Genomic DNA, 14,560 nt, shown 5'->3' with positions numbered 1-14,560 from the left:
ATTCTATTGATTTGGGCCAGGGTTGAAAGGCCCAACCCACTACTCTAAGTGGGCTTGGACCACATATTTTTTTGGCCCCTACAATACTATTCTTGTGGTGGACCACGTAACTTGTCCAGTATTTCACTAATTTATTTCCTTATAAATCTACAGTTCATTTAATTTTGAACTTTTTTTTTTTTTGGCTTAATTTTCAAAGCACATTACTTTGTGCGAATTAGAACAATATTTTTTTTTTTTGAAATCACTAACTTGAAAACCTAAGGCTAACGAGCCTTGTAGGCTTGTATTAGGAGAAACAATGTTCAAATTCCCTTTCCGAATATTAGTCATGCCAATGATGCCATCCAACCGAAGATGGAATCATGATATCAAAACTTTTGCATCGTGTTTCAGGACATCTCTTATAAAGAATGGTTCGAGATTTGTTCCTACTTGACATCCATTAAAATTACAAGTGGATTATTGATTATCCAAATTTGTGCAAAACATGTCTCTTAGAAAGCACGGTTCTAGATTTATTCCTACTTGACATCCATTAAAATTACATGTTGAATATTGTTTATCAAAATTTGTGCAATTCGCATGGTCCTTGTTATGAGTACAACTACCAAGCATAGTGTAATAAGAGAAGCATTCGGCTAATTCAGTACATATTTTTTTTTAAGGGTCTGTTATGTTATTGAGAAATTCAAACTTCAAGAGATATGTATTATTGAGAATTTAAACTCACATGTAGGAAGCTTAAGAGTTCACATTATTACTGCCTGGATTTATGTACGCCGTGAAATTTATCCACATCTTTCTCCTAAGCAGCAACTTGGTCATCTATACCTTGAAGTTTAGTTTGCTTTTTGTTTGAATTAGCTTGAAGATCAGAAACTGCTTCCCCTGCAAGTGAAAATGAGAGGGCAACTTTCAAATCTCCAAGCGCATTATGATAATTTATGTTTTTGTAGCTACAACCACATGCTCCAGATCATGTCAGTTAGTGACCTCAAATTAACTCCCATAACTACAATCACCAATGAAAAACTCCCATTCATACAAGGACATTACATTCTACATGTTCATGATTTAGACAATGGAGGAACCTATTGACGCTTCCATTTGCGTAAGAATAATATTGAACTGATTAAGAATTATGGCATGTCGATGTCATTGATATGCCAGGTCAAGAGGGATTTCAAGTAAGACTGGAAGGCAGTTGGAGTCATAGCAAATCTAAAAGGGCCAGAAATTATAAGACTGTCTATAAAGAACAGTTCAGAATGCTGCTCACTTATACTGACATATCATAAAATTTGAATTATTTTTTCCAGCAAAAAATAGATAAATAAATTTTGAAGTATTTTAGCACCTAAGACCCCTAATTTGGAATCCATTTAAAATAGTCTGATTTCAAGTAACTGTAGTTGATACTTTACAAACAATGAAGATTCACGAGTTAAAATAATGGTATTAAGTTTTACTGCCTTCAGCTAAGCCTTGGGCACAGTAGTGACTGGCGAGAAAGGTTCAGACACGAAAATCAATCATTACGAACAACTCATTTGCAACAAAGAATATACTACACCAATAAGGAGTCAAAAGGTTCATAGAAGGTGCTATACAAGTTAAAAGCAGAAGTTTATCGAGGTTTGAAACATGCATAAAACCTGAAAATATTGCCCCAGTTTTAGTTGACGGCATGACATGTTTCAAGGAGTGATATGGTCCCATTGAAGGTGCTATACAGGTTCTGATGCGGGAGATGCAAGAAAATTATTATTTAATATTATTTATATTCGCAAGTCAATTGTATTTTTATGTTTTAGGTCCTAGTAGTTTATTGGGCTATTAGTATTTTAATTTGGGAAGCAAGGTTATTATTGTAATAAGGCAATTAGGGTTTCCTAGCCAATTAGAACTAAAGTTTAGCAATCTTTTATAAGCAACCTATTATACTCCTTAAGGAGATAGTTGATATTTTGATGAATGAAAAAAATGGCCGTTTGGTCTTTCTTTGGTCTGGTACTAACTCCAGGTCTATCCTAGATGCTGACTCTCCTAGTGGTTTTCCCGCTTGGTGCTGACTTCAAGCAAGGTCTAGGTGCTAACTCCTAGGTCATATCCCTTTATTTTATTATTATTTCAGTTTTATTCTGATTGTCTTGCGTCAAGTTCAAAGCAAAAAGAAGTTCATTGGGGTCTGAAAACATGCATGATACCAAAAATAACGTCCTAACCTTAGTTGACTGCAAGTAATGATTAGAGTTTGTGACTCAAACTATGTGGGAAAAAACTTTGCTGAATAAGGCTAACCTAATTGGGCTAGCCCATCCATTAATACCATCATGTTGTATCATTGCTAAAAGCTTAGTGATCAGGAACCAGAAGTCATGAAGTCAGCTGCACAGATATTGCCAAATCAAGGCCTCTCTTACAAGGCCTCTTTTACAAAGGTAATAGTCTAGTCTTCTAGGAATCCAGAATGGATGCATTGCATGTCTTAGAAATGGGCTTGCTAAGGGTAAGACTTACCAAACACAAAAGGACTAATGATACGCTGTGGACTAATGACATTCAAATAGAAGAGAAACAACAGGGTAAAGCTTACCGTGCATTCGCTTAACAAATCGTTCAAACTCCATGAAGTTGTGGCTCTCCATGAGAACCGGGCTGAGCCTGAGGTAGGTGAAGGCAGATAAATGCCTCCCATCTGGATCATTCAGAGGTTTGGCATTTTCCAGTATCTTATTGTAGCCCTCTCTATCATAGCAAGGCAGAGCATTCTCACTAGCAACTGGAATGCAGACATCCCATGCAGCATTTAGCACCTGGAATTAAGTATAGCGTGTTAATAGTTAAACTATTCAAAGCTTTACTTAACATAAACTACTAACATGCATACCAGAAATGAATCTGGGGCAGATACATCATCTCAATTGACTTGGTTGTTAAATATGCATTGCACACTCCACTGAGTTGTACTTAGTTAAATCTGAAGTTAAACCCTAATCAGGTTTTGTTAATATCGTAATTCAGAAGGAATACCACGACCAGTAACACTGTCTATAAAACATGAGGCCAAATCACCAGTGGTCAGTTGATAAAGAAAACAAACAAGATATGCCAACTGGCATGATGATCCAGCTCAAACTGAAAGAACTTGTGGTATCAACACATATAACATTGAATAAGATTAGCATTTGGGTAGAAATGATTTCAAAGGACCTGATCAAAGACATTTTATACTCAAATCACATGACATTTTTATTGAAATAAGTTCATCATTTCTGTTCAATGCCCCATTCTAAGAACCAACATTCTCCACATTGAGCTAAAGATGCATTCAATATTCCTATGACCACACACTACTATACAAACTAAGTACAAAACAGAATACAAATTTCTGCACATGCCTACCTGCCAAACTAATCCCTCCGGGTCAGCAAGTGCTTCTGGAAAGTCCTCGTGCTGATCTAATGTGCGCAACTCAACGCAAGTGAAGTTAAGAGCAGCCCCATGCTTTTTTAACATTGCTGCAATTGGAGCATAACCATCACGATTTGCAGGGTTGTAAAACCCAGCAGTCAGCTCAGCAGCATGGCTGGCTGTCTTGTACCACCAATGTATACCTGATAGCTGCTCATCATTCAAAATAAGCAAAGGTTCTTTAATAATAAACATGATAAAGAAATAAATTTCTTATTCAATTAAAAGGAAAAAAGAAAGAAATTATTTCTACAAAAGTGACTCACCTTAGAAGCAATGCAAGTGCCTTCAAAAGCTAAATTGGCTAGCGCAAGTACACGATCGCCATGATCAACCAATACTTGAGAGTACCAGTTCAGGAAGAATTTGCCATAATAGCTATCATATTCACCTCCATCACAAAAGAAACCAGTTTCATGTGGAGTGGAATTATAAGAACCTGCATTATCCGGTCCTCTGGCCCAATTTAAGTGTCCCCTTGCTTCTGCTGCTTTTGTAAGACTCTTCATCAAGTATTTATCATAACACTGAGCTGAAATAGGTCGTGTCAATGCACAGAAGAATTTAACATCTTCTATAAAATTAAATTAGAATGGTGATGGTGGAACAAGATCACGACTATAGAATATACAGAAGGAATTCTAAGAAACCAATTGGTGATGTAACCACTATCTATGGAGACTGGAGAGCCTCTCCAGTAACTAAAGACATTCTTTCTAAATCACCATTATTCACCATAAAAGAGGGGGGGTGGGTGTGGGGGTGGAAACAAAGGAGAGTACCTGAAATTCACCGATACCAGGATATTTCCAATCATGCTTTGCAGTATAGGAAGGATACCTTAGCTCTCCACATGGTCCTAGTCCAACTTCAATTTCAGAGATGATTTTGTCCTCAAAAAACTCGTCAAATTCTACCCGAAAGCTTCTCATGTAGTCAAAGTAAACCTGAGTTATTTTTATAACAAAACAAAACACTATATCGTAAATCTTGTGAGTTATACATCGAACAACACAATTATTTTTAACAAATCTACTGTCTCAATAATAAAAACTTCAAATTTATCTGTAAATTTAATTATAGAAAACAATTCTTAGATTATATAAGGTTATTTTCCTAAACTGGAATTCTATAGTTAGATGTGTGCATGTGTGTGTGTTGAACAAATGAAAAAATAAATACTATGTTTCCTGAAAAGTTAGAAATAGTACATTTGTTAACTTTTAAGACTTTTTTTTTTTAATCTTAACACGAAACAGGAAAATCTGCAATTCAGAAGATGGATATTTAATATAGCTTAGCAATCATTTTCAAATGCAATACCTCAACGGCAGTTCGGCCTTTTAAAACCCGTTCCTTATCAATTCCCCATGAGAGGCAATCAGAATTGCGCCTTCCGTCTCTATCAGTGAAATATATGTCAGGATTGCTTTGACCAATTTCTGTCACCCAACGAGGGAGTGGGATATGTACATCATCACCAACATTACCTCCACATTCATGAAATGACATTACAACCTGAACCCATTTTGTATTAAGAAATTGGAAATCAGGTCCAGCATGAGGTTTTTCAAAAGAGAAATAGCAGAGAATAATCCTCATGAAAATTATATATTTTTTTAATAATAATAAATTGATAGTTGGGGGTGAGGGGATTTGAACTCTAAATGTCTCATTTGAAAATATCAGAAAGTGCCGGTTAAGCTACAAGGCTCTTGGCCCCATGAAAATTATTTTAATTCTGACTTTGATATCAAGCTTATAAATGGTTATCAATAATAATATTAAAACAAGTTTTTTGAACATAAACATTTTATCTGTTTGTTTGTTGAAAATTATGTAAATTTCTATTAAAATAATTCTTGTCGTGTTAATTTCTTTGGGTATCTTCAGCATATTGTCATGGATTTGTTTTCTTCCTCTAAACAAACCCCTGCATAAAGACCCCATTGAAGAGAGAGAGAGAGAGAGTCCATAGTACGTTGAGATTTGGGTAGCCATCCTTGTAGTCTTCTTAGTTCCAAATTAAAAAAATTCCACATTTTTGTATGTAAGTACATATATCTAACTGTGGAAATTTGACACCTAAATCAGCACATTACACTCCTCAGGTCATAGATGAGATTTAACTTGCTTATATGCTTGATGTAAATCTTGATGCAAATGAACATGTTCAGGTTGCAGTCACCTAACAACATCTTGTGATACATTACCATCTCACTAGAACACTTAATAACACTCACTTCCCTAAACAGGGTAAGCAGGGAAACATTTTACATGCCCCAAAGTGCAGATGTAATGATGTAAAAAGCTTGAACAAGCAGATCAACATATATTACATACTACTCACCTGTAACTTGAGCTTCAGGTCACGCACAATCTGAAAGAGTCTTCTGTAGCCACTCCAATTATATACCTGGGGAGCATTTGCCTCTACGATTCCCCACCAGCAATCAATCATAACACCATCAACGTTAACTGACTTCAAGATCCTTAGCTGATCCACAAGACCTTCTGGATCAACCAACTCGCAATTCATACTTACGACACCCAGCTGCCACTCCCACCATTGGAATTCATAAGAATGACTTACAATACTATATAGCCATTACTGGCAATTAAGTAATAGTAATGAGAAAGAATGCAAAATTTTAATAGTTAAGCAAGGATTCTGTGCAAAGTGATTTCTGCAAAATGAGTTACTCTCCAAAACTCTGTAAACTGTAAAGTGAAAGTTAGCAAAGTCACACATCAATACATCCAGTTAAAGAAGAGTAGAATTATAAGACTCACGGGTAGCATCACATATATGGGAACATAAGGAGTGTCAGTAAAGTCACGCTCCTGCAACTTTTGCGGTGTGCTTACAACCTATCAAAAGAAAAGGGAAGGAAAAAAAAATGGCATGAGAATCATCATTAAAAGCAATCCAACGAAATCTCAACGAGGCCATCAACTACTTCTAAATCGCAATTTCTTACTTGTTTGTCTTCCAATGGTTTATATAACCACTTCATTGTTCGTTCATCTCAGCATTAGTCTTTTTATTATTGCTATTAATTTTTATTTTGTTTTTTCATTTCTACAATTAAGTTCATCAATATTCACTACCATTCTAAAATTGCATTTGAAAAGATCCACAGGCCTAACCATTTCTTTACCCTTTTTGAAACATAGACATATTAACACACCTCTTTCACACAACCCATTTTTCCTAACTTACAAAGAGAGCTCATCCACTTTCATTAACAGAGAAAAACTATACAAAAATACCATAAATTGTAATATGTAAATAATATAAATCAAATACAATAACATATAAATCCACCAAATTTTCGCAACACTTTCCCAAAAAATCATAAATGGTAACTTGATATTGGTTTTAATTTAAATTTACCGCTTAAATTAAATTTTTTTTTACCTACAGTAACAAAAACTTGCCGGTTAGAATTGGTTGTGATAATGTTGGGTAAATCTAATCACAAAACCAAGAATCTCAAACAACAAAAAAAGGAGAATCTAAAATCGGAAGCTCAAAAGTATATGATTCATTATATAAATATTGAAAGAGAGAAAAATGATAGAGTTACCTGATCGTCGTCAACAGAATCAGTGACAGGATGATAATCCTCAGTTTTCTCTCCTCTGTCTCTCGCCAAGGCCCAAGCTCGAGAACGAGCGCTAGACGATACAAAGAAACCCGAGCTCAAGCTGCACAAATTGAAGTTCACCGAGCTCCGAAACCCTAAGGAAACTCTCGGAGTTTTAGTGTTTTTCGACGACGAAGCTGTTGTTGGAGTAGTAGTAAAAGATGCATTGAAAGGTCTGAGGCTATGGAGGAACTGAATCGACGAAATCGCCATTTTTACTTACTACTTTTTTTTTTTTCAGAGTTCTTGTGAGAAGTTGGAAATGGAAAACACTTTCCGAAACTCTGTAAACTGTAATGTGAAAGTTCTACTCGAAGCTGCTGACATTAGTAGGTATTAAATTGCTTCGCCTTTAATTTCGCGCATTTTCTTTTTCTGGGGAACCAAACAGATAGCTAAGAAAAGTGGCGCGCAAGGGAACTCGTGAAGATGGCCTATAGATCCGAGATTACACGTATTTTTATATTACTAGTCTCATGCACGCGCATAGCGCGTGCTTTAACATTTTTTGTTAATTTTTTTTTTTTTTAATATCTACTTTGGAATACCCTTTCTCTTCTAAATAAATGACTTTGTTTGGATTTTTAATTTTTATTCTTTGTATTTTTAACCATGTGTCAAAATATATATATATATATTTTTTTTTTTTTTTGTCATTAATTTGAGCTTTTTTAGAAGATTAAGTTGAATTCAGCCATAAAGATAGTTTTGAAAATAGTAAAAACTAAAAAGTATACACTAAGAATTGGCAACCACATATCAATTTAGATCATCACAAGACCCATAAGAAGTAATAAAGAAGAAGCATTTAGATCATCACAAGATACATGACAAGTAATAAAGAAGAAGATGATATTTGACTCGTGAGAAATGCTACATAAAAACAAAATTTGACAAATTTTTTCACACTTGAGTTGGTAAGTTTTTACTAATTTTTATTTGGACTCATCATTAATATCACTTTTTTATCTATCATTAACAATTTCTCGTATCAACAGTTGTCAATTTTTTTTTTTTTAAAGAAAGGGAAAAGTTAATTGTCTATGAAATATTTTTAAAAACATTTTATGAAAAAAAAAAACTAAATTTCTTAACTGCTTTTTATATTTCCCAAAAAGTATTAAAACTTTCTTAAGTAGTCAATTAATTAATACTTTAAAGGTACCTATTAACCAGATCCAAAAATGAATTACAAGTGAAGAAGAAAGAAGCTTTGTGGTAGAGGAGGGGCATAAGCTGAAGAAATTGGAAGAAGAAGGTAAAATACATTTAAAAAAAGAGGGGGGGGGGGGGGGAGTAGGTAAGGATTTGAGGGCATGATGACATTTTATTTACAAATTTGCTATAGTGTGTCGGGGGCGAAAAAGTTTCCTTTCCGACAAATGAGATTTATGTTGGGTTGGGAAGTCTAAACCGAAACTCGACGATGAGCTTGATGCACAGCCCAAAGGCTATCAGTGAAAATCCAAGAAATCCACTATATTTTATGCCTTGGGCTTAGATTGAGACTGACAAGAGTGGGCCATGAACAATCCCTACAGTGGACAAGTCAGCATGGTTGAAAAACATATTGTAAGAAATAACCTAGCAGTAAAGTATTTCTGCAAAAAACAGCCCAGCAAGAAGGTGTTTCTGCAGAAAATAGCCCAGCGGTAAAGTGTTTCTACTAAAAATAACCCAGCGGAAAAGTAAGGTAAAACACGATAAACCTCCCGCTGTTAGTTACTTCACAAACTAAGTAAAATATCTACATTTTCAGACTCATTATCCGTTAGCTTTGGAGAGGAGTCTTCTAATACAACAATATGAGGGAAAAATTCTATAGTAACAGTTACATCATAACCATTGATAGTAAAAGAATAAGTAAATATCATGGGTTCCATTATGACAAATAATGAGGAAAATTTAGTGTGAGATGAAGGGAGAGAGAGAGATCCCAACTAGCGCAGCAAAATTATTATGATGCCAAGACATGCTCGTGTATAGTGAGTAATGAGTAAAGAGAGTCATTTGTGAGTAGTATGAGTAATGAATGAGAGTGTATAGTAAGGTTGCTGGAGCTTTCTGCTGGGGGTAAATAAGTGTTTATGAGTAGAGTTATGAGAAATATTTTTAAGCTAGGAGCTAGGGAACTTAGTTTCTAATCTTGAAACTAAGAACTCAATAACTTTTTCAGAGCTTAGAGGAGGCTTAAACAGAGAGGTTAAGGAAAAGTCTTTCCTTGTGCATGTCTTAGTGTATCTTGGTCTCCGTAGTGTGTTGTTTTAGCATTAATAGAGAGTTCCATTTATATCTGGGTTTTTAAGGGCTGATTAGTAAATAATCTCTGCTAAATCTTTCTCAATCCTCAGAAAATCCTTAGAGAATCGTTCCTGAGATTTTAGCTAATAGTGGTAAGCTCAACTTTTAGAGGGTTGTTGCTGTTTTGGGTAATAACAGTTGGGATTTTGACTTAGTATTGAATGCTGATTGGCCTTGGCTGATGGGATTAGAGCATGCTTAAGGCTAATAATCTTGGTTATGCTGCAACTAGAATCAGAGCTCCCTAGGGTAGATTAGATCACCCCAAGTCAGGTGTCAACCTTGGAGCCCTTGCTGGGAACTCTGCTGGGATCCCCTTGGTGCCCTCCAAACCACATTTCCCTAAATTTCTCCATTTGCGGTTCATGTGCTTGGTCCATGAACCAAAGAATACACATTTTTAATATGAAAATGAGCTAATTTCATGTTGTTTCAGGAGCTTTAATGGCCTGATCATGGCTACTCTTGATTTTTGACTGGCTGGGTTGGAGAAGAAAGAAGGGAGAGCTGGTTGAAGCTTCCTAACTTTCTATCACATCCATCTTAACTTTATTTCACATGAGAAATGATGGGATTTCAACTTGTGAAAGAAGGTTTCAACCCTTAAGGGACACGTGTCCTCTTCTGATCTAATTGGACAAGTTGGGACTTAATGGGAAGGGGATCCAGCTGTTCAATTGTTGCTGAAATTTAGCTGGTCAGCTCACGTGACCTCTAGTTGTTGGGATTTGTGTGTGGGCTGGGCCGGCTCAGCTGGGCTTTGTAGTTGAACTCCTTTGCGCTTGGTTATCACTACAAAAATGAAGAGTTTTGCCATGGGTGATATTCATAGGCTTTTGTAGTTAGTTGATTATGGAAAAAATAGGCATAGTTCCCATAAATCTTGTGAAAGATATATTTTTTAAGAAATGAGTAATTTATATTTCCCATGAGCTAAGGACTTAGTATATGTAAAGCAAGCATTGAAATAATACTTGATTTTGTAAATATGTACCAAAATATTATTTGGGCTTTATGAAATAGTTGCCAAATTAATACTTGGGCTTTGTAAAATAGGTGCCAAATTAACATTTAGGCTTTGAGCATAAAGTAATTGTTTTTGCCAAAATAATATTTTGGGCTTTGTAAAATAGTTGCCAAAATAGATTTGAGCTTTTGCAAGAATAGTTGCCAAATTATTATTTGGGCTTTTAGAGATAGTTGTCAAATTAACATTTGGGTTTTGAACATAAAGTAATTGTTTTTGCCAAAATAATATTTTGGGCTTTGTAAAATAGTTGCCAAAATGGATTTAGGCTTTTGTAAGAATAGTTGCCAAATTATTATTTGGGCTTTTAGAAATAGTTGCCAAATTATTATTTGAGCTTTCAAAGATAGTTGCCAAATTAGTATTTGGGCTTTGTAGGATTTTGTAAAAATATTGTTGTGTAGCAACGGACTTAGTAAAAGTGTCGTATCATAACGGGTTTTAGAGGTGCTGCATCGTAGCGGGTTTTGAAGATGCCGCATCGTAGTGGGCTTTGTAAAGGTGTCGTGTAGCAACGGGCTTTGGATGTACCGTGCAACAACGGACTTTGTAAAGATGCCGTGTAGTAACGGGCTTTTGGAGGTGCCGCATCGTAGCGGGCTTTAAAGATGCCACACCATAGCGGGCTTTGGAGGTGCCATGTAGCAACGGACTTTGTAAAAATGCCGTGTAGTAACGGGCTTTAGAGAGGGTTTTGTTGGGCTTTTTGAATTATCCCATAAGGTAAGTGCTTTTGGGATTTTTATAGAGATGGTATAATTTTGTGGCCCAATTTTGGTAGTAACATGATGAGCATTTTTTGTGGGATATAATGGGTAATATTTGTGAGAGGCCCCAAGGCAATTTATGGGCTTATGTATGGAGTATTTGTCAAGGCCCAATAACATGGATAATATTTGGGTAATATATATGGGGAATATTTATGTGAGTTCAAAATAATATATGGGCTTGTGTGGGTATTTTTGTGAGTGGGCTAATAAAATTAAGGTCCGAAAATTTGTTAAAAACACAAAGCTAAAGAATGAAAATATCTGGAAGATGTTTTCAATTTTCACATGTACAAAGCAAATGTGTTTTCAAATGGGTCTCACAGCATTTTGTTTTTAAATGGTGTAAATACATTTTTAAAAACCAACCATACTAAAAGTCAAATGAGCTAAATTAAATTTAACATTTCTAAACATTTATACTTTTTAGGTTTTCTGAGTGTAAATTTTTCACAATTGATTATCAATTAAAGCATAAGTTCCAATTGTCTGTGATAAATCTTTAATTAAAACTCACTAGGTGACTTAGTAGAGTAGTTATTCTGAAATCAAAGAACTTTTTTGTTTTAAACTTGTACCTTTTTTTGTTGTTGAGAAAACTAAACATGTACCTTAAGAGTGAAAATGTCTAAATTACGTGTTGAGAAAAAAAAAAAAAAATTATGTTGAAATATATACTGGTTCCTTAAAATGTCTAAATGTCTAAATTGTCTTCTATTTCTCAAATTTAAGGGACAAGGGAGCCTTGTTCAAGCTGAGGGATTTATTTGGGCTCGATCCAGTTGTGTATAAACGGAGAGGGGATCTATTTTTGGGCTGGGTTTGAGCTTATATCCAATTCTATATAGGGCCTTCAATTATCTTTTGGTACATATGAGAAAAGGCCTCAAATTGTGTCAGCACAAAGTTTAAAATCTCAATCACAGACCAAAGCCCAACGCATCATTTAAATTATTCCATGGGCCATGGCCTCAATCTTGTTACGGCTCGAGTGCGGAGTGCTAAACTTTTCTTAATCGAAGACAATCAATTGCCCTTTGAAACTTTGGAAGCAATCGAGACTATTCGAGAGTCATTGACATCATTGTGTTTTCGTTTTTTTCCACCCTAATGAAAATGGCATTACATCATTAATTGAGTTCAAGACGAGATTGTCAAAATCCCCAACTTTAAAATAAAGCTTTGTGGACTTTCAAGATTCAACGCAACACAACCTTTTTTAGCATCTTTTTATCATCTAAAAATAGAAGACGGAAAAAACAGGACAAATTGGTAGTACCAAAATAATTTTAAAACAATTGCTATCATCATGCGCTTGCAATTTGCAAAAAGCTCACTGGTCACATACAGCAGCAATCAGTAAAAGTTTTTAGCCGACAGCAAATACTTTTTTCAAAATATATTCATCCATGTGAATGCCACGTGATCAGAATAGATAGGCTTTGAATAGTACTGTTCCTTAATGATTAACTTTTAGTCATGTATGTGCCTGCTTCTGATATTTGAAGTTGTTTAAGTTTAAAGAAGGGTTTGGTTATTGGTTGATTGGTTCCTACTTCTTACTTGGCTGTTGAAGTGCCACGCCTTGATGAGCACAGTTTCTGCAAAAGAGAATCACTTGTCTGCTCAGGGGATTTGAAAAAAAAATAATAATAATAATAATTAATTGTTGGGGGTTAGGAGATTTGAATTATTGGATGTCTCTCTTTGTTGTAAACAAATTTTTTTTTTCTTTTGTTGAGAATTTTTTTTTTTTTTTTTGAGAAAGTTTTGTTGAGAATCTTTGTTGTAAACATTGTGTCAGTTGAATTAATTACAAAACTTTAAGAGAATCTTTTGCTTAGGATTTAGTTATTATTATTATTATTATTTGAAATTAAAAAGTAGCATTAATCTGTCATAGGCTTTAGTTAGATTATTTCACTTCTTATTTATGAGATACTCAAAACTCTCATGAACAAATAATGTGGAGAATAAAACCTAGAATTTTTGGGTTTATGACACGTCCTTTAAATCCATTGAAACCACCACTAGGTGTCTCTATAAAAAAACTTAGACTGTGTTTGGTAGGGGTATTTAAACAACATTTTTTGTTGTTTAAATAATACAACACATATTTCCACAACACTTTTTCAATTTCCAAAAAACTTACATAATTTTACTAAAACAACGTTACCAAATGGGCCTTAGAGTTATGTTTATTGAGTGTTTTATTGATTTACTTTTTAAATTTTTTTTAAATTTCTTTATTGAATAAAACTATTGTATATAGGATTTTAGGTATTTTACTTTAGGATATCCAATTAAATTCTACCAACATATTCATCACACTACCACCACCTCCTCCTCCATCATCACCACCCGTTTCCACTGTGTCACTATCATTGCTAGTATCTCCGCCATTAGCATTACTATCATCTATTGCCGTTGTGCTGGTGGCACCAACATTGTCCTTGCCACCGCTATCCTGTTGTTATCATTATTAAAAAAAATGGCAATATGTATCAACATTTTGAAGAAGCACTATTTTAAAAAGAAAAAGAAAAATCATAATCAAAAGGAAATGTTATGACACTCACTATTCATGAGTTTTCAACTTTCAAGAATTCATGTATTTTGATGAGACACTTTGAGTGTGTGTTTGTTTAGCAACGCGTTTGCGTTGAAGCTAGCATTTGCGTTTTTTTGGTTGGTCCTATGGCACTATTCATGGACCAGCTAAAGTACAAAAACGTGTGAACAGTAGCAAGTGAACAGTATTTTACATTTTCAAAAATATTTTACTACAATGTTTTCGACAATAAATTTTCAGTTTTCAGCAAATATTGGTATCCAAACATACTCTGAGATGAAATTTTACTCAACATTTTAATTTAGAAACTAATATTTATTTTCTTTGTTTGGACTGATGAGAGTATAGTTAAAATTTCTGAAATTTTTTGAATTTAGGATTTATAGGGATAGGGATCCTAAGGTGAAAATTTATGGAGGAATGTGTTATTTTAACAAATTCTATCAACAATACTTACGGCATTACTACAACCATCTTTTCCTCCATCATCATCCACCGCGCGACTTCCATTGTTGTAGCTATACAATCTTTACCATTGTCATTACCATCACCCACTGGAGTTGCATTGGTGACACCAACACTGGCAACACATCCATTGCCATCGCTATCATGCCAGCACCGTGATCCTGTGTTATTATTGTCACCACCATTTCCTATCGCTATAACTTGCCATGTACCATACTATCCAATAATTTAAATAGATTCCTAAATTAGTGAGAATCATTATTTGTTAAAATTTTAAGGACGTGACAAAATCTTATCCACC

The 14,560-nt window shown here is 34.7% G+C and overlaps 1 protein-coding gene across 1 annotated transcript; it reads right to left on the bottom strand.

The window, feature by feature from the left end:
• Positions 1–489: 489 nt before the first annotated feature.
• LOC115957980 (beta-amylase 2, chloroplastic) lies at positions 490–7,547 on the bottom strand. Its single transcript, XM_031076339.1, has 9 exons — positions 7,068–7,547; positions 6,271–6,348; positions 5,828–6,031; positions 4,801–4,995; positions 4,260–4,424; positions 3,744–4,004; positions 3,409–3,627; positions 2,600–2,819; positions 490–891 (listed from the first exon to the last, which is right to left on the bottom strand). The coding sequence occupies exons 1-9, from the start codon at positions 7,338–7,340 to the stop codon at positions 809–811; spliced, it is 1,698 nt and encodes a 565-aa protein (XP_030932199.1). The 5' UTR covers positions 7,341–7,547; the 3' UTR covers positions 490–808.
• Positions 7,548–14,560: the final 7,013 nt, after the last annotated feature.

The sequence above is a fragment of the Quercus lobata genome, chromosome 8 (assembly GCF_001633185.2).
Source record: "Quercus lobata isolate SW786 chromosome 8, ValleyOak3.0 Primary Assembly, whole genome shotgun sequence".
NCBI lineage: Eukaryota > Viridiplantae > Streptophyta > Magnoliopsida > Fagales > Fagaceae > Quercus > Quercus lobata.
Note: the sequence above shows the minus strand (reverse complement) of the source record. Positions and strands in the feature narration are given on the sequence as shown.